This window comes from Syngnathoides biaculeatus, chromosome 20 (genome assembly GCF_019802595.1).
Source record: "Syngnathoides biaculeatus isolate LvHL_M chromosome 20, ASM1980259v1, whole genome shotgun sequence".
NCBI lineage: Eukaryota > Metazoa > Chordata > Actinopteri > Syngnathiformes > Syngnathidae > Syngnathoides > Syngnathoides biaculeatus.
Window position 1 is genome coordinate 3571326 of NC_084659.1, and position 20987 is coordinate 3592312.

The 20987-nt window shown below is 39.9% G+C and overlaps 1 protein-coding gene across 7 annotated transcripts in view; it reads right to left on the minus strand.

Moving 5' to 3' along the window:
• Positions 1 to 3835: 3835 nt before the first annotated feature.
• LOC133493615 (zinc finger protein 180-like) overlaps positions 3836 to 20987 on the minus strand; it is a 33057-nt gene continuing 15905 nt past the window's right edge. For 5 of the 7 annotated variants that reach the window (XM_061807159.1, XM_061807157.1, XM_061807156.1 and 2 more), the window contains 6 exons: positions 17624 to 17732; positions 17389 to 17529; positions 17224 to 17308; positions 16945 to 17121; positions 10504 to 10660; positions 3836 to 5344 (listed from right to left, as the gene is read on the minus strand). In XM_061807159.1, coding sequence (XP_061663143.1) covers positions 4176 to 5344; positions 10504 to 10660; positions 16945 to 17121; positions 17224 to 17308; positions 17389 to 17529; positions 17624 to 17732 — 1838 coding nt within the window. In that variant the 3' untranslated portion in view covers positions 3836 to 4175. Of the gene's footprint in view, positions 5345 to 10503; positions 10661 to 16944; positions 17122 to 17223; positions 17309 to 17388; positions 17530 to 17623; positions 17733 to 20987 lie in introns of those variants that run through there. The other 2 variants (XM_061807161.1, XM_061807162.1) reach the window with 2 other exon arrangements.

A 20987-nucleotide genomic window follows, 5' to 3' on the forward strand; every position in this document is an offset into this window, starting at 1 on the left:
TAAGTGTAGGAATAATTGTGATCATAATTATCATACATCTGCTTCCAATAAAGAAATTCTTTGCTCTGCTCTAGATAACGTGGCAGCCTCCTAGCAGGAGATAGCAAGAACAAAAACATCTAATCTTTGGAACTGTTAGAACTGCTGCCTGTTAAAGAAATGATGACCACACATGTATTCAGCAATCTTCCACACATGTACACTTTGTTTCCAACTGTTTTGCTTGCCATCTCCTTTTTGTAACATCCATGAAAATAAGGGGCGTCTTGAAACTAAATAAATACAGGTGCTGAGGAGAGGATAATCAGAGAGTGCAGTGGTGAATTGTACGAGACAGTTCCTCTCCTCTCTCCTTGCGAGACTTGAACTGGTGTCTTTGCTTCCTTTTTTTGTCCTGTTTAATGAATGTCTGATTGGTGAACCTGACACTAGATTAGACCGCTAACAACAAAACGCGTCTGTTTTCTAATATTTGCTGAGAAGGAAAACATCAAACGCTAGTATCTACACGTCCTGCAAAATGTACATAACGTATACTACAAGGATAGTGAGTACTCATAAGAAGTTGGGTGAGGGGATACGCCAACTTAAACTTGCTTATTGGCCAAGTATTCCTTAGTTTAGCTTGCTAACAAAGAGACGTGTTTGTGATCAATTCATGGACGTTGAAGAAACATCGAACGTAAGTAACTTCATAACTTGTACGATAAAAGCCATGAGGACTTATGGGAAATTTAACAAGTCTTATCTTAGTACCCAAATAGGTGCCGTATCGTTCGCGTTGAAGCTGCCCGGCCCAAGTTAGCCTAGCGTGGTAACAATATTACCTACATAGAGTTTACAATGAGAACCAAACATCGAAATTGGACTCAACCTTCAACGACTAGAGCGAGGGCCATTGTGGTTTGAATCTCTTCCATCCACATATCCTTTTAAATTGCCATATCCTTTATATTTTAACACCGGTAGCATGTGATTTGTGTACCTTATGTGCTGAATGTGTTTATGTGATTTCATTTGAGCTTAACTTTAGCATAGATTAGCTAGTATGTGAAATGTGCATCTTGTGTGCTGACTTTGTTTGATTGCTTCTTCTTTTTGACTATCTGGAGCCCGTTGGGCAGCACAATATTGTGCTACCTGCCGGCCGGTCCCAAGCCCGAATAAATGCAGAGGATTGTGTCAGGAAGGGCATCCGGTGTAAAACTGTGCCAAATATATATGAGCGTTCATCATACGAATTCCATAACTGTTAGGTTGGTTGCCCAGGCTTTCTACACCCACCCCCAGAAATGTTAATCTGCTAGGTGTAGGTAGAAATTCTTGAGAGTGTGGCTCGACAGCATAGAACGGTGGTGTGTAAGATGACTCTGGTAGTGGGTACGAAGATTAAGAAGACAAAAGGTAAAGCAGAGGTGGTGGAAGTTGAGAAAGGAAGAATGTTGTGTGCCCTTTCGAAAAGAGGTGAGAAAGGATCGAGATGGTCAGGAAAAGATCCTGGAAGACTGGAATACTACTGCAAAGGTAGGAAAGGTAAAGAGACTTAGTGGTAGAAAATACAGGAATTCATCCAATGAATGAGATCAGCGAAGAATAAGTGGGACATGGAGAGGACTGAGGAGAGGAGTAAGGAATACAGTGAGATGCGGCGTAGGGCAAAGCGAGACATGGCGAAGGCTAAACAAGAGGCATATGATGACATGCACTCCATGTTGGATACGAAAGAAGGAGAAAAGGATCTTAACAGGTTGGCCAGACAGAGGGATAGAGATGAGAAGGATGTGCAGCAAGTGAAGGTGATGAAGGATAGCGATGGAAATATGTTTACTGGTGCGAGTAGTGTGCTAAGTAGACGGAAAGAGTACTTTGAGAAGTTAATGAAGACAATGGGAGAGAAGGTAGAGTTGAAGAGGCAAGCATGAATGACCAGGAAATGATTAGTAAGGGGAGAGGTTAGAAAGCACTGAACAGAATAAAAATGGAAAGACAGTTGGTCCTGATGACATAACAGTGGAGGTATGGAAGCAATTTGGAGAGATGGCTGTGGAGTTTTTAACCAACTTATTCAATAGAATACTAGCGGGAGAGAAGATGCCAGAAGGATGGAGGAAAAGTGTGGTAGTCCCCATTTTCAAGAACAAAGGCGATGTTCAGAACTGTGGAAACTAAAGAGGAATGACGATGAGCCACACAATGAAGTTATAGAAAAGAGTAGTGGAGGCCAGACTCAGGACGGAGGTATCTGCGACCAACAGTATGTTTTCATGCCTAGAAAAAGTACCACAGATGCATTATTTGCCTCGAGAATGTTCGTAGAAAAGTACAAAGAAGGTCAGAAGGAGCTATATTGTGTCTTTGTAGACCTAGAAAAAGCCAATGACAGAGTACCAAGAGAGGAACTGTGGTACTGCATGCGCAAGTCTTTTGTGGCGGAGAAACATGTTAGATTAGTACAGGACATGTATGAGGGCAGCAGAACAGTGGTAAGATGTGGCGTAGCTATGTCAGAAGAATTTAAGGTGGAGGTGGGACTCCATCAGGGTTCCGTGCTGACCTCCTTCCTGTTTGCGGTAGTCATGGATAGGCTGACAGACGAGGTTAGACTGGAATCCCCTTGGACCTTGATCTTCGTAGATAATATTGTGATCTTCAGTGAAAGCAGGGAGCAGGCAGACGAGCAATTAGAAAGATGGAGGTACGCACTGCAAAGGAGAGGAATGAAGAGTAGCCCAAGTAAAACTATATATGCCTGTGAATGAGAAGGGCGGAAGAAGAAGAGTGAGGCTCCCAGGAGAAGAGATAGCAAGGGTGGACGACTTCAAATACTTGGGGTCAACAGTCCAGAGCAATGGTGAGTATGGTAAGGAAGTGAAGAAACGGGTCCGAGCGGGATGAAACAGTTGGCGGACGGTGTCTGCTGTTCTACGTGGCAGAAGAGTCTCCGCTAGGATGAATGGCAAAGTTTATCAAAGAGTGGTGAGGCCGGCCATGATGTACAGATTAGACGGTGGCCCTCAAGAAACAACAGGAAGCAGAACTGGAGGTAGCAGAAATGAAGATGCTGAGGTTCTCGCTTGGTGTGAAAAGGTTGCATAGGATTAGAAATGAGCTCATTAGAGGGACAGCCAAAGTTGGACAGGTCCATGAATGATCCAGTCAACATGTGTCTGCAGTTCATCCTTGAACACCTTGACAGCACGGGAACATATGCTCATGCTCATTCGAGGGACAGCCAAAGTTGGATGTTTTGGAGACAAGGTAAGAGAGAGCAGACACGTTCAGAGACAAGAGAGTGAGTACATTGTTAGAAGTGTGCTGAAGATGGAGCTGCCAGGCAAAAGAGCGAGAGGAAGACCAAAGAAAAGGTTGATGGATGTTGTGAGAGAGGACAGTGGGTGTTAGAGAGGAAGATGCACGAGATAGATGGGAAAAAGATGACACGCTGTGCCGACCCCTCACGAGACAACCCGAAAGAAAACGTTTTCTCCAGAAGGCGGTTTGAGAAGGGATTTGTTCGAAATCCAAATTGATATTTACCTTTACAATTAATGGAAAAAGAAATAATGCGTTCCAAGCCCCCAAAAAATGGGCTTTTCAAAGCATTTTTCGCTTTTCCTGATAATACACTGCATAGTAGAAATACATGTATAGTTTAAATACTTCATATAATGAAATAATTGAAGAGATATTTATTTTTTGCTTAAACTGTATGCTTTAGTAGAAGAGTAGGCTCGGTTGGGGGTGCATTGCCGTATCTGTAGCGACTCAGCACCCAGCCTTGTAAGCATTTATTTTTAATTCACAAAAGTCCAGAATAACTTTAAACAAGCAACAATGAGGGGGGAAAAAGCAAACAAAATTCGTTTTTATTTTTACAAAAAGTAACATACAAAAACATTAACTTGTAAATCAAGTTAACAAAATCTTGGAAACAAAACAAAAATGCAGAAATGCTCATACAGAGCATTATTAAAGGACAAGAAAAAAGCAACGCAAAACTATTCACCATCAAATCTCTTCGGTGGGGGTGACAAGCCCCCTGGAAGTTCTTTTCTTTTCCCAAAGAATTTATCTAGTCTCACTTCTTTGGAGCCATGATTGGGGTTAATAGTCCTCAATAGAAAGAAAAAACAGTCAGTAAATGTAGCTACCAGGACATGTCTGCGTACACAATGTCATGGAGGGTTCTGGTCCCCATTAACTGCGAAAAATGAGGGATTGTTGTACTTAGAAGAGAATGTTTGACCCAAGGGAGTAGGCAAAAGTTTCTTACTAGTGTGTGTTCTTGTATGTATTTTTAATTTTCCATTCTCGGTGAATCTTTTATCACAAACTCCACATGAAAAGGGTTTCTCACCAGTGTGGGTTCTTGTGTGTCTTTTCAAATCACCCTTCTGAGTGAATCTTTGACCACAAACTAAGCAGGAAAAAGGTTTCTCACCAGTGTGTGTCCTTGTGTGTATTTTTAATTGTCCTGTCTCGGTGAATCTTTTATCACAAACTGAACATGAAAAAGGTTTCTCACCAGTGTGGATTCTTGTGTGTCTTTTTAAATCTCCCTTCCGAGTGAATCTTTGACCACAAACTAAGCAGGAAAAAGGTTTCTCACCAGTGTGTGTCCTTGTGTGTATTTTTAATTTACCTTTCTCAGTGAATCTTTTATTACAAACTGGACAAGAAAAAGGTTTCTCACCAGTGTGTGTTCTTGTGTGTCTTTTTAAATCTCCGTTCTCAGTGAATCTTTTATCACAAACTGGACATGAAAAAGGTTTCTCACCAGTGTGGGTTCTTGTGTGTCTTTTTAAATCTCCCTTCCGAGTAAATCTTTGACCACAAATTAAGCAGAAAAAAGGTTTCTCACCAGTGTGTGTTCTTGTGTGTATTTTTAATTGTCCCTTCTGAGTGAATCTTTTATCACAAACTGAGCATGCAAAAGCCTTCTCACCTGTGTGTATTTTTACATGTTGTTTGAAATTCCTCATACAAGCCAAAGTTTTCCTACACCGAGGACATTTCCAGCATTTGTTGGCAGCGTGACATGTCCTATCACCTTCTGACTGTTCATCATCATCATGACTATCTGTTTGTGATCCTTCACAATGGTCTCCATCACTTGAGGTGTTCCTGGTTGGATGCTCCGTCCCTTGTCTCTGCTTACTTTGACCATCTTCACTCTTCAAATGGACACCACTGGATGGAACCTGGATGCTTTCCCCCTGTTCTTCCTCTTTCACATGGAGGATTTCTTCCTTCTCTTCTTTAATGCATTGAACCTCTTCACCTTCTTCTTTGATGTGACTGGGCACTGACTGGTGCCAGCCTGGATTAAGATATTCACTGACATCTGCAAGACAAATGACAAACACAAAGTGGTTAAATCTAATTTGTTCACAGTATTCAACTGCAACTGCACAATGTAGCAGAGGAAGTGCTATTACTCAGAAACTCAGAATTGTGGCAGATTTCCACTGAATGAATGACTTTTATTGTGACAGAGGACAAATGTTCAGTGTCCCGGTTTGTCATGAAAAATGGATTGCACAGGTGCCAAGGACGAGAGCTTCGTGGGTTCCAAATGACATAATAGTACAAAATGGACATATAATAGTTTGGGTGGGGGTGGGCGAAATACTTCTCTCAGGTCCAAGTCGGGTCTTTAGCCACGAGTATAAAAAAATCCATTATTGAAATGGGGAAATAATTTACATGGTCTATTATTCCCAAAAAAATGATCTTAATATAGTATCTTGTAGCAGTATCACTTTTAATTGCACCTGAGACACTTTTTCCATCACAAAAATTGAGCCGTCTTGATGTAACGATCAATGGCAGCAGTGGAGACCAAATTCACTGCGTAGCTGGCGTGGAAAATTTAATTTATTGAAAGGGCAGTACAAACTCATTTTATATAAAGTCGCGCTCGGGCAGAATTTCACCACCTCCAATTTGACTAGTTTTCATGGAAATAAAAAAAAAATCTCGAGCTTCTAAACATCACTTTGTCAGAGTTGGTCTGATACTTTTTATTACTATGATATACTGTTGCACACGCACATGAACATCGCAGTACCCCTAAATTATGTTTGATTTGAAAAGCTGAAAAATAAAAAAAACAAACGGTATTGTAGCAGCCTGGTTGAATTTAAGGTCCAGAATACAGAGTCATCAAATCGCCTTGAATATCTGTCATTCCTATGACCACCGTAAGAACTTGTCTCCTTCCTCAACAGACACTTGAACCATCTAATAACAGTTCTTTCTTTCCTTTACCTTTGTTAACCATTTTCTCCGTTTAGGTCTGTTTTACATTTGCACATTCACCATCGCCAAAGAACAACTTTCTGTTTCATCTGGAAATAAAAACACATCCACCTGTAGGAGCTTCAAAACAAAACCACTCAAACAGAAGAAAATCATAAATCAACAACATAACTTCATTCCTTACATTCCCACCCAGATTATGTTCTTTTGTACACAACATGAATCAGAATCATTTTTATGAGCCAAGTATGTGAAAAACACAAGCAATTTGCCTCTTATAGTTGAGGCCGCTCTTGTACTACAGCAGACAGCCAAATGACAATACTTCTGCGATGTAAAGAGAAACTATAAACATATAAATGAATAAAGGCTTGGCAGCTGGCTGGCAAAAACATCTGGATTTAGTTAGCTGGGATAGGCTTCAGCACCCTTGTGAGAATAAGTGGCTCAGAAAATTAATGGATGGTGTCACTATGTTCTCATTTTGTACATACTGTAGTTGGTTACACATCACCACCTGCTTCTTCTACCTTTGAACTCATTGTCTTGAAAACAGATGTCAATCACACACACACGGGGGCACACACACACACACACACACACACACACACACACACACACACACACACACACACACACACACACACACACTTATTAGAGATGAAAGTGGACTTTTGTGAAAATTCCTGATAATAAAAATGCGACCACTGAAGGTGTGAAGTCCTACTAGGTGGGTCCGGGGGCATGCCCCCCAATGAAATTTTGGAAAAAAAGATGGCTGTGGTGCATTCTGGCAATATCGGTGAACAAAATTCAGACAAAAATTGAAAGTAAAATTTCCAAGTCCTGACCAAAAAAATAAATTGGGCAGAAGCTCCCCAAAGCCCAAGCCCAGATTTTTTTGCCTTTCATCCCTCTATCACTGGATAGCACAAAATCACATTTGTCATTAAACTATCCTTAAAAAAAAAATATATATATATATATATATATATATATATATATAATTAAAACATGTTAGAGAAGTTGTTCTGTAGTAATTACTATTAACGAAGTCTCAGTCGCGTTGTACTGATACACTCGACCAGATTGCTCACTATCTCAGATATAGATCTAGTAATACTAATAGTATAATGAATACACACACACACACACACACAAACACACACACACACGCACACACACACACACACACACGAAAAATAGGTGAGGTCGGTCATGCTTGCAGATAAAGTTGCGGGTGTGATTAGGGATGGCCTTAAAACAACTTACTGGATTAATATAAGATAACTGTAAATTAAAAATAGAATATACAAATACATAACTAAAATAGAAAACAAAAATTTCAAACTCAGAAATGATAATTTCCAATTTCAACTGGTATTAGTAGAACATGATGTAAAACGGTATTTAAATTTTTTCATCAGTAAAAATTCTTGATCTGGCAAACTTTATCTTAAGAAAAGTTAAATGCACTGGCCTGTCAAGGAAGAAACACGAACAATCTATACCCGCAATTTTTGGAAAACGCTGAAAGTTTAGTTCAACATAATTGGCGTTCGTGGCAACAAGTTAGCGATACATTGTAAGAAACATTCCTGTCGCCAATCGTGATGTGTTGTTGTGGCGGGGACAAGCACTACGGGACTGTCGTAAATAGGAGGCCGGTTTGCTAGAACGTGCCTTTATGTGCGTGCGTGCGACGTATTGGCCACACCTGAATTAAGCGACAAAGTGGATGATAGTCTAACGTCTTTTTTTTTTTTTTTTTACGCCGGCACACTGCCTTGCCATCGACGCAATGATCACCCCTTGTGTAACTGAATTTCCTTTGACAGGGCTCATGATGTTGATGACTTTCGGCGTAAATGTGCTCGCAGTAGGCGAAGCAGCTCTGAACATGCGCTTTTTGCCTAACGTCCGTACATGCTCAGTACGGTTAACTTGGATTTCCTGTTTCAGAGTGAAAACCGGTTGTTTTGGAGCAGGCTTGTTTAGTTAACAAAATTTGTGAAATAAACATGTAAATTAATGTCCAGACTACACAAAATAAGCGAAACAACGAACTCAAAGGCATGTTCGTTCACAGTTGTCAACTAATATCTGGATTAATTTTAGGCTATTTTCCCTCAATTTTCCAGAGGGATTTTCATGAAAATTCAAAAATCTGGAATTCTGGGAAAATCCAGAGGACGTTCATCACTGACTTATTTATTTAAGTGTTTTTGTATTTTGGAGACCACAAAATTCGTCACTTTAAACTGCTCCCTTTGCATGATTGACACTTATTCTACATAGATTTTACATCCTGCACATTTTATGAGGAGTAGTTCCTACAAATAGAAACGTCTCTTGTTCTTGTTGCTGTGTTGTTCCATGTTCTGATTCTCATAACAGGGCAGCATCGACTGCTGGAGAAAAATCCTTTGTGTTTTACACACTCAGCCATTAAAGCAGATTCTGATGAAAACAAAGACTGCCTGAGAGGAAACAATACATTTTTTGACAAATGTTACCTCTCACAAACAGCACTTGACTCAAAATGTAGCCAACTGCAGACACGATGCTCGTACACTGACCATTTGTCTCATATTGCTTAAATCACTGAGGAATTCTGTCCCTTGACGAATATGACAAGCAACGAATCAAGTCACGCCGTGGTTGCATATTGTACTTGTCACCATCAGAATAAACTGACCAAAAAAATTTGATGGGAGTCATAATTAATAGACATCATAGCCTGGGGCATCAGGGGTCTTGTACAGGGGGTGATTCAAGCTAACGTAGCAGCGCCCCTGGCTTCAAGTATGGGACTCTCTGGTCATCTGATTTTTGCTTACACTTCGAGAACTGTGACACCGAATCTTTTTTGCAACATGGTCCGGTTTCATGTAAAGACATTTTGGCGGAGCATCATCGCTGCTGTCCAGCAAAACTCTGACACTTGCACCCTCTACAAAACCCGCCATGGTGCCGGTTCGTGTGCACATTCATACACTGCTGTCGGCTTCTGCGAATGTGGCGCCTTTTGTGGGTAACTTTGTGTGGGTCACAGGCTCGCAACTGTGCTCAACTAAATGAGGAAGGAACAAATTAATTCAAGCAGCTATACTTTGGTACATTCACTCAAAAGATTGGATTCTTTCACCAAGTCGCACGGTATAGAGGGAATGCGCCTACGTCATAAAAATCACGTGATTTTTATTCACGCCGCCATACTGCCGGTCAAACAAAGCATTGTTGAAACTGAATCCCATTGAGATGCAACAAAAATATGTCTGATAGCACGACACCCAGAGTTTTGTCCGATACTGTTAAACATTTAAAGGGTGATAATAAGCAAAGGTATGTGGAAAAATTAAGAGGCACTTGGCATAAAGGGCCCATATTGAATTTAAAAGACGATCTATTCGCCTATAAGAAATTGGACTGTTAATTAACTCCCACTTATCTTTTATCGAACTGGATATACACGTGTATCTGGTAAGTCGTCAAGATCTACACAAAAAGTTAGAAAGCGTATAAAAGTCTGGACGCATACAAATACTTCATTGCTGGATCTGTTCTAAATCAGGAATAAGTCCCACACAATGATGGACCAACACGGATTTTTTTCAAGACCAATACATGAATTCATTAACTATGATTGGAAAAAAAAAAAAAAAAAAAAAAACAGCAAGTCGGCTCCTCCATACACAGAAGCGTATCGCTGGCACATGTACACCTCCGTAAACCTTCTTTGCAACAGATTTATTTTCTTTTTTAAATACGCATTGTTCTCAAATTAGTCAACTTGGCATTATTAATACTATACTAAATATAAATATTTCTTGATAACGATGAAAATTTCAGACCCCTCCATGATTTCTAAGTGGGAGAATTTGAATAGCAGGGTGTTCAAATACCTTTTTTCTTCACTGTATATCCAGTTGTCCAAGACAAGTGGAAGCGAACTAACAGTCAAATTTCTTATCGGCGAAAACATCGACTACAGCATTAAATATGGATTCACAAAGCACAGAGGAATAATTTTGAAAGCAGAAGAAGCGTAAAAGCGCTGCCATAATGATTTGCGGAGCGTATCCCAGCTGCGTTTTTTGCGAACGGCGGACTACACACTGAATTGGTTGCCAGTCAGTTGCAGGGTGGGATGTTAACAATGGGACGAAAAATGCATTATCAAGTTCGGCCCGTAAATAAAAATACCATTCAAATTAGAATGCATGCATCAAATGAACCAACCTGCTCTGCGTAGGACAATTCGAGGCTGCAGATTGAACACTGCGTCCAAAAGATGATATTGTGTCTCCTCTGCCTTTTTTGGTCCAAGAAATTCTTCCTTGTACTTTACTGATGTTTTTGCACAAATTTTCACACGACGATCACAACACTTTCTGCACTACATAAGAGGGATGAGAAAATCGGACATCTTAATTATTTCAAGATTCAGTTTAGGATATAATGAGTGAAACAGTACATCGATCCATTCATTTATCTATCTATCTATCCATTTTCTGAGCCGCTGAGGCTCACAAGGGTCACAGGAGAGTTGGAGCCTATCCTAGCTGTCATCGGGCAAGGTACACCATAAACTGTTTGCCAGCCAATCGCAGGGAACATTTAAACAAACAACCATTCACACCTCTGGGCAATTTAGAGTCTTCAATTTACCTACCATGCATGTTATTAGTAATTTTTACCCCAACTGGATCAACCTGATCAGAATTGGACAATAATTAGCATTTTCTGCTCATCGATCGATCAATTTTCATGTCAAAATTTGCGATCCAAACAATGACATGATTGATCGGCTCTACAAAATACATTTACTCCCTGTTGCAGTGTTGGACAGTATACAGTGTCTGAATCCAAAAGCTAGTTTATTTTGATACAGTACAATTTATTTGGCTTTACACGATCAGGATTTTTGGGGCCGATCAGAGTTTAAAAAAAATTATAATGGTCCGATCACTATGAGTCCTTTTGAATGACTTTTTCGTTTATTGTATATTCTTGTGGCCTGAATTGTCTAAAAAAAAATAATAATAATAAATAAATAAATAAATATATATATATATATGCCAGTGAGTAATAATAATAATTATGTAAAGACCTTCTATTTTGTGGCAGTAAGTACATCAGCAATTAATGTATCTACTTTTTTGTGAAATTTTAATTGTTGGTGTGTCTTGAGATTTTTCAGGTGTAAAGTAGGTCCCTCGTCTTCAAAAAGGTTGGAATTCGCTGCTCTAGTCTCATCATGCCTTCAACAGATGGCAGCATGTTTAGAAACAACTATGAGGACTAGCATTAGCTTGCTATGCTACGTAATGTTTTGTTGCCTCCCAAGCTGTATCGCATTAAGAGTAAATAAACATACTTTAAAGACCTATTGACACCTAAAACATGAAATTTAGCATGTTGTTCAACGGAAAAAAAAAGAGCCAGAATGGACTCATCCGATTGTTTACAGCACGTCAGAAGTATGCCATATATCGATTTTTTTATCTCCCACCTTGAAAAATCTCTTGAGATTTTTGTGTTGAACAAGAACCAGGAAGTGACATTTTTTGCAGACTCCTAGAGTAGCGAGATCAAGTGTCTATACCTATTGTACTGGCGAGAGATTAGCTATTTTTTTTATTGTTTTAGCCAAAATGCCGACTCGTAGTACTGGATTTTGCTCAACGACTCGGGAGGATGGATTCACTCTTCACACATTTTTAAAAGACCTGATTCACCGTGAAAAATGTATTGCACAGGTCCAAAGGAGAGGAGCTTTGTGTGTTCCAAGTGACAGGTAGGTGTTGATAGAGCTATTTAAAAAAAAAAAAAATAGTTGGGGGCCGAATTTGTCTCACAGTTTATAGCAGATGTTACGTGTGAATTTAGAATAAATCCCCTTGGTCAAACCAGCAAAATATACCAAAGCACTTGTATTGCATTTAAGACAATTTTATCACACACAATACAAGACAAAACAAAGTAGAAAACCTTTTAGTAGCGCGTAACAAAAGCTAACTAGCCAAAAAATGTATAATCAGCATAGTTGATGTTCCACATAGGCGAATGTTCCAGAAAGGCAGTGTGGTGTCCGTGTTACTTGTCCTAAAACAGCAGCAGTCACTCACATTTGACAAGCATGAACGCACTCGCGCGCCTCCATGCTCGCAAATCTGCACAGTCGAGCATGAAATATAACGCGTGTAAAATTTAGGAGTAAAAAAAAAAAAAAAAAAAAAAAAGGTTTTGAAAGACGTTGCTTATTTTGTGTAGTCTTGACATTAATTTATGTGTCTATTTCATAAACGTTAACCAAACAAGCCCGTTCCTAAACAATCAGTATTCAACCGGAAAAAGGAAATCCAAGTTAACCGTACTGAGCATGTACGGAAGTTAGACCGAAAGCGCACGTTCAGAGCTTCTTCACGTACTGCGATTGCATTTACGTCAAAAGTCATAAAAAATAATGAGCCATGTAAAAGGAAATTCAGTTGGACCACGGGTGCTCATTGCGCCGATCGCGAGGCAGTGTGACGGCATGCCCCCCTACACGAAAAAAAAGACAGACTATCATACACCTTGTTGCTTGATTCCGGTGTGGCCAATATGTTGAGCGCATGCACATAAAGGTGCATTCTAGCAAGCAGGCCTCCTATTTACGGGAGTCCCGGGATGGGTTCACCCCTCACAACAATACATCATCATGGGCAACGGGAATGTTACAATGTATCGCTAGCTTGTTGTCACTAACACCGATTATGTTGGAGTAAACTTTCAGCATCTTCAAAACATTACGCGTATAGACCGTTCATGTTAATTCTTTGACAGCCCAGTGAATTTAACTGTTCTTCATATAAAGTTTGTCAGATTAAGAATTTTTATTGATGAAAATGTTTTAAATATTTTATATCATCTTCTACAAATATCAATTGAAATTGGAAATGATCAATTTTGACTTTGAAATTTTAGTTTTCCATTTTAGTTATGTATTTTTTTTTATTTACCGTTATGTTATATTAATCCGGTAAATTACTTTAAGGTTTTGAGATTCCATCCCTAATCACGCAACTTTATCTGCGAGCATGACTGACCCCGCCCGTACAATTTTCATAAGTGAATGATTGTAGCAGTATTAATAAATATATAGGAACAAAAGATCGGTGTCATAATAACTTAATAAAGTCAGGGGTGCTCATTATGTCGAAGCACACGGGCTGCCGCGACCAGTGGCTGTTTCCCATGATGCGGAGCTGGGTCGGGCTGGGAGGCTGTCTGGTGGGGAGGAGAAAGGAGCTCTCTTCTCCACCGGTCACTGGTGTGTGGGCACCTGTGACGTATTTACTTCGCCTGGAATGGGTACTCATGAATACGCTACATACACAAGACTTGTAAAAGGGTTAGGAAATCGAACAATTATGGCCCAGTCAATTTGAATACTTCATCAGGTCATTCGTTCTCCTCGTCTGTCTGTCTGTCTGTGGGGAGTTGGTTGTCAGTGGAGAAGTAATTCGCATATTGTCTAAATATGGCTCAAAACGATATGGTAAAGTACCCCCAGTCGCTTCACTCTCTTCTGAGATGTTTTCTTCCTCGAAAAGGGCTTCACTCTCAGAAGAGGTGTCAGACAAATCCGAAAATTGCTCTCGTTCATCTGCCATTGCATTCGGAACACCGTGTTTTCAATGCCAGGACTCTAGTTTAATGCATGAACGAGACGTCACATGACGTCACAGACAATATGGCTTCCACTGAGATATGCATTGTATTGAGTCAGACTTTGGCACTTTGCGCTTTTATAAAATGCTCCCAGCTCACTTTTTTGGACTCGTATTATCATCAAAGTGATTAATATTATATGTAGTTTTGATAACAATGCCTATTTTAAAATGTATATTTTGGTGTCAGTGGCACTTAAAGCAACTCTTACAAGAAGTCCTTTCCTGTCCTGAGCACGAGTGACTACCAACACGCCCCTTTCCCCTCAATTACTTCTGATAATACAGTCGGGCTGATCAGCACTTGTTCTCACCATGGTAACGAGTGTATAAAGCCGTATTTGAGTTGACCAGATAAAAGCCCACTGATGGTAAAAAAAATAAATAAAAGATGGTGGTATTGGAATACAAGATTTTATTGCAGACGTCTGACATCGTGGAATCGTAAAAAAGCAAATTTGTCTTGCATACTGATCTGTGCATTGCGTGCCATCTCTTTGCCACCTCTTCTCTCCCATTGTGCCGACTTTTTGACCATCAGATATTTAAAGTACTGCATTAAAGGACGGAAAAAAACTATAAAACTTACTATATAAAAATAAACAATTTGAGATTCAGATTTATTGAACACGACGGTAAAGCGGAGTATGGGTACATGTCTTTCTCAGTCAATGACGTCATCGAATTATGGCATAAAAAACGATAAAATCATTATAAAGTCTCGTATATCAGCTTTTTTTTTATTTCTTTTGATGTTGTACAATAGATATCTGATGCCCAATAAAGTTGTTGAAGAAAAAGTGTCGGCGACATGGGAAAGACGAAGCAGCTGACAGAGGACACGTAGTGCGGAGATGAGACAAGACAAATTTGCCTTTCACATTTATTACTACGCAGGCACGGTGGAGCAGCTTTAGATCATTGGCCTCACAACTCTGAGGACTGGGGTTCAATTCTCGGCACCGCCTTTGTGGAGTTTACACGTTCTCCCCATGCCTGCTTGGGTTTTCTCCAGGCACTCGGGTTCCCTCACACATCCCAAAGAAACATGCAATATTAATTGGAGACACTAAATTGCCCCTAGGTGTGATGAGTGCAAGTGTTGTCTGTCTCCATGTGCCCTGCGATGGAGTGAAAACGAGTTCAAGGTGTACAGTTTTCTGCCCGATAACAGCTGGGATTGGCTCGAGCACTCCCACTACCCTTGTGAGGAAAAGAGGGCTCCGAAAATGGATGGATGATTATTACTGCAACAAAATCTTGTATTCAGATAGCACCGCATCCCATTTTTTACCATCATCTGCCAGTATCTTGTCAACTCAAATGTGACTCATGACCCGGGGATTACAACATGAATGCCATGCACTGATTGCATTATAAGAACAAATTGGGGCGAAACATGTTGGTGTAAGGCTTGCATGTCGTAGGTTCACGTACTTTAATATGATACAGCTTGGAAGCAGGCAACAAAACGTTAAGTTTTGTAGTTAACTATTGCAAGTGCGCTTACTAGCAGTTGTATGTAAACATAGTGCCGTTCTGTCGTATCATGCTCTCAAGTTTCAGTGTGGGGAACACACTTAAGAACGAGAAATTAATAGGGAGCGCAAGTCTCGCCCCCGCCATTTTGAAAAATCCACTTCTGGTGGCAAACACATGGATCCGCGGATTGCAGCTGTAGACACTGGTTAAAATGACTACATACAGTACTGTGGTAACTACACCGCTAACTACACCAAAGAGAATGCCTTTCTGCAGGGAGTAATAGTCGTGTGGCAAGCTCGCAGGGAGAAGTCTTTGAGCAACTTGGGATGCTTGTTATTGACTTCTTCATTTTCAATTGGGCACGAGTAAAACAACTACTCTAATAAGGTAACGGCAGGATAATACCAGCGATATTACGTGGTTACCTAAGAAGGGCAAATTGGCTTGACAATTAATCCTTAATCCTAAAACTCGTTATTACTAAATTAGGCTTCGAGCTTCGTAGGACTTGATAACCCCAAAAAGGCTCACTAAAAAATGATGTTCTGATGCTTTTGATCTTACTTCATTTTATTACTTTTTACTACTTTTATCATTTATCTCATCCTACTTACCATCAGTACCATCATATTAATCAGATTTCCTTTTATTGGTTTATGTTCATTTAACATAGAATTTGCCTTAACATTGCAACCGTAACCCGCGACTCGAGGGAGTAACTGTCGAGTTATGAATGTTATCTGAACATTTTTTTTATAATTTTATTAAATAATTAAACTTCCATTTTCATCTATCGTTGTCATTCTTATAATGAGTTGTCTTTTTACCATTCAACCTCGTTGTAGGTCGATCGTCAACGACATTAACACAATCTAGTTGTAAATTCTATTTTAATCAATCACTCATTGATAAACTCCGGCTTAATATAAAAACAAATCTGTACGATCCTAACAAGGATTTTTAAATGTACTAGGTCACTGACAAGTGGAATCGATTCATAAGAGATGAAGCTGCTGTAAAAGCGGAGCGATCACTTTGTCACCCTTTTACTCTGTAAGGTTACTCGTTAAGGGCTGATAAGTGAGGGCAGACCGGATCGGCTCTGCAAAACTAAAGGCAGTTAGTTCACCGAGGCGAATTCATTTCGACACAGACTTAAGAAGCTCCCGTCCCCCTGCAAGCATGGCGTTAGTCGGCTGGGCAAAGGGGTAACTTAAACCTGTAAACTTTTGTTATTTGAAACATGCTAGCAGCTACAAATGCAAGAGCAAAACAGATGTTAAATGACCACGGCCGAACCATCCAAAGTCAACGAAAAAAGACATTAAAACGAAAGATGACTTTTTCCCACCCAGTATGCCTAACTACGGGTGCAAAGGCAACAAGAGAAAACTTATTTTGAAAAATTTTGAATGGTCTTTATAGATCCATGCTACATATATTGAATGTTATTAAAGTCTTTGTGTATCATTATCTCTACCTTTTCTTTTTGGTCCTTTATGTCGGAGATAGACATACGTTTGCGTTTTTCACACTCAAGCAGAAGGTCCTCAACATTTTTTTGAAGTAGTTTAACTTCTTCTTTTAGTTTCGTCATCAACCTTATACATCTAGAGGAGCAAGCTTTTGCAGCATAGGTGTGATCTTCATGTGGATCCTGATCATGGAAAAATGCAGACAGGCATATAAATGTTTTATTACTCTCTATGTCTTTCTGGGCAAAAATGTGAAGCACATATGTAAATAGATGCCCACTTACATCATCAGCTATCTGGACAGGTTCATCTCCCAGCTGTTGACTATTTGTTGCCATCTCATGGACAAATGTCTCCGATTGCTCCTGACTGATGAGGACAGCCAAACAATACAATTTCAATATGTTGTCGCCGCACAACTGTCATTTGTAAGAATTTCTGTACAATACCTCCTCTTTCCTGGATCAGGGGAGTCCATCCATTTTCTGTGGTTGTGCACAAAGTACACTGGGTCATTTTCCATCAAGCCATCTTTGAAGTGGAAACAACATAGGCGACCATTGGGCTGTGTTGATTGTCTGTCAGATCGTCTATGGAATACAAAATTGAAATGGTTTGTCATAAACATTAACATCCCAATTATAACATTCATACATCTGTAAAAACATGTTATCATGTACCAACCTGCAAAGTCTTGCCCACAAAATTTGCTTTTTCAGTGGAAAACTGGAAAACCTGCAATCATCTACTCCACTTCTGTGGTAGCACCCACATGGAAAACAGATTACAATTTCTGAAAGTTAAATGTTTAAAAAAACAGATTAATTGTTTTCCCATACACGCAATCAGTGTAGAAATATTTGATTTATAATTTGAAAACATGAGATCATTTTTTTACATTGTGATGGTACGGAAAATCCATTAACAGTGAACTTTGTATGGTGGGGGCAAAGGGAATATGTTACAAAGGGTTTGTGTTTCTTCTCACAAATATGGATTACTCCTAATAAAAACAAGTTCCGACAAAAAGATAATGAAGCTCAAATTATCTGATTATGCCAAACATATCTGTTCACCAATGTTCAAAACGTTTTGTGAATTTTTTGTAGCTGTTTGCACTGTAAGTGCAAATTCTCGCTAAATGTCGCAAACGACCTTACGCTCCTTTTTAATGACAGTAAATTAGCACCCATTATTTCTGACTTGGAGTGTTGATTTTACCTGAAGGGCACATCGAAACAAGCAGCCGCACTCCCAATCACACCAAGGGGCAATTTAGAGTGTCCAATTAATGTTGCATGTTTTTGGGATGTGGGAGGAAACCAGAGCACCCAGAGAAAACCCACGCAGGCACGGAGAGAACAAGCAAAATCGACACAAGCATGCCAGTATTTTGAACCCTGGTCCTCAGAACTGTCAGGTCAACGCTGCTGCCTTAAAACATAAGTAATAAAAAAAAAAAAAAATACTGTATATAAATAAAATGAAAGAAAATGGAAAATCAAAAGAACTTATATACTTGGCCTCGTGGACATAGGGATTGGTATTTCAAAAGTGCATACAATTGTGAAAAACTTTGAAGTATAGTGCCTTGTGAAAGCATTCCGCCCCCTTGAACTTTTCAACCTTTCGGCACATTTCAGGCTGCAGACATAAAGATCTAAAATTTTCATTTTTAATCAAGAATTAACAACAAGTGGGACACAATTGTGGAGTGGAAGGAAATTTATTGGATATTTTATACTTTTTAGCAAATAAATTGAAAAGTGGGGCGTGCAATATTATTCGGCCCCTTGACTTTCAGTGCAGCAAACTCACTCCAGAAGTTCAGTGAGGATCTCTGAATGATCCAATGTTGACTAATGATGATAAATAGAATTCACCTGTGTATAATCAAATCTCCGTATAAATGCACCTGTTCTGTGATAGTCTCAGGGTTCTGTTTAAAGTCCAGAGAGCATCATGAAGACCAAGGAAAGCACCATGGAGGTCCGAGATACTGTTGTGGAGAAGTGTAAAGCCAGATTTGGATACAAAAAGATTTCCTAAGCTTTAAACATCTCAAGGACCACTGTGCAAAAAATCATTGAAATGAAAGTAAAGTATCAGACAACTGCAAATCTATCAAGACCCGCCCGTCCCTCTAAACTTTCACCTCGAACAGAAAGAAGACTGATCAGAGATGTCGCCAAGAGGCCCATCATCACTCTGGATGAACTGCAGAGATGTACAGCTGAGGTGGGCGAGTTTGTCCATAGGACAACAATCAGTCGTTCAGTACACAAATCTGGCCTTTCTGGAAGAATGGCAAGAAGAAAGCCAATTTGCAAAGATATCCCTAAAAGGTCTTGTTTAACGTTTGCCTTAAACTACCTGGGAGAACACCAAACATGTGAAAGAAGGTGCTCTGGTCATATGAAGCTAAAATCGAACTTTTTGGCCACAATGCAAAACGATATGTCTGGCGTAACGCAACACAGCTCATCACCTTAAACACACCATCCCCACTGTCAAACATGGTGGTGGCAGCCTCATGGTTTGGGCCTACTTTTCTTCAGCAAGGACAGGGAAGATGGCTCAAATTGATGGGAAGATGAATAGAGCCAAATACAGGACCATTCTGGAAGAAAATTTGTTGGGAGTCTGCAAAAGACCTGAGACTGGGACAAAGATTTATCTTCCAACAGGACAATGATCACAAACATAAAGCCAAATCTGCAATGGAATGGTTCACAAATAAACATATCCAGGTGTTAGAATGGGCAAGTCAAAGTCCAGACCCGAATCCAATTGAGAATCTGTGGCCAGAGCTGAAGACTGCTGTTCACAAACGCTCTCCATCAAACCTCCCTGAGCTCGAGCTGTTTTGCAAGGAAGAATGGGCAAGAATTTCAGTCTCTTCACGTGCAAAACGGATAGAGACGTACCACAAGCACCTTTCAGCTGTAATTGACCCCTCCGTAGAAATTGCGTGGGCCGCGTCGCTGACCAATCAGAGGCCAGAGATGTGCCTAAACCACGCCCCTTGTTGTCATCCGCCATAACCTCAGACAAAGTCGCATGGTTCAGTAGAGCTTTTGTTTGCGTTTTATCACGTCTTAGGGATCCTTAACAATAGATATGGTTAAGAGGTGTAGTCACGGCCTTTGTAATAGTGACGACAGGTTTCCTGATTGGCAAGTTGGTGGAGTTCAACTTGTACCCTTTCCAAAACCGAAGAGAGAGTACGAAAAATGTCTTCGATGGATCAAAATTTGTGGAAGACCGCATGATCAACTGAATCCATCTAAAATCAACCGGAACAGAAGACCGAGTACGAAAAATGTCTTAGATGCATCAAACTTTGTGGAAGACCGGATGATCAACTGAATCCATCTAAAATCAACCGGAACAGATATGTTTGCACGAAGGTAAGAGCTATTTTTGATTTTCAATACCTCTCATATAAATGAATTAGCAGTTCTTCGCTTGCATAACATAGCTACGTGTGAATGATTGACACACTTGATCTGTGTTGAGTGATATTTTGCGATGATCTGACTGCACAAACGTGTCTCTGTTCAGCGGCTAGTGAGCTAAGCTAAACCGGACTAGCGAGTCCTAAAAGCCTTCGACCTGCACCGAGACACCAAGACTTAAGGAAGGATGTTTGAGGACACTATAAAGTAGTGATTGTCGCACTCGGTCGGGACTTACGTAGGTTCGGTACTAATTCAAGAATAATTATTGAGGAGAGCGCGTGACGTTACACAAAGAGAACGAGAGAAACAACTCATAAATCAAGCCTTGCCTTCTTCTTCTTTTCCTTCATACAGCGGTTCACAAACAGCTATACAGATACACAATATACAGATTCTGCACACAAGTGTGATAGGTCACACGAAAATAGGAAACTGTCAATGACGAATTCGTTTTTGGGTTATATTAAGATCTATTAACGTATGGTTAATTGTTTTCCACAAATGTATAATATGCAAAATATAACAAATGCACTCACCCTGGTTGACATGTACAGTGAGCTTCAGATATCCTTGTAGGACTCAACTGC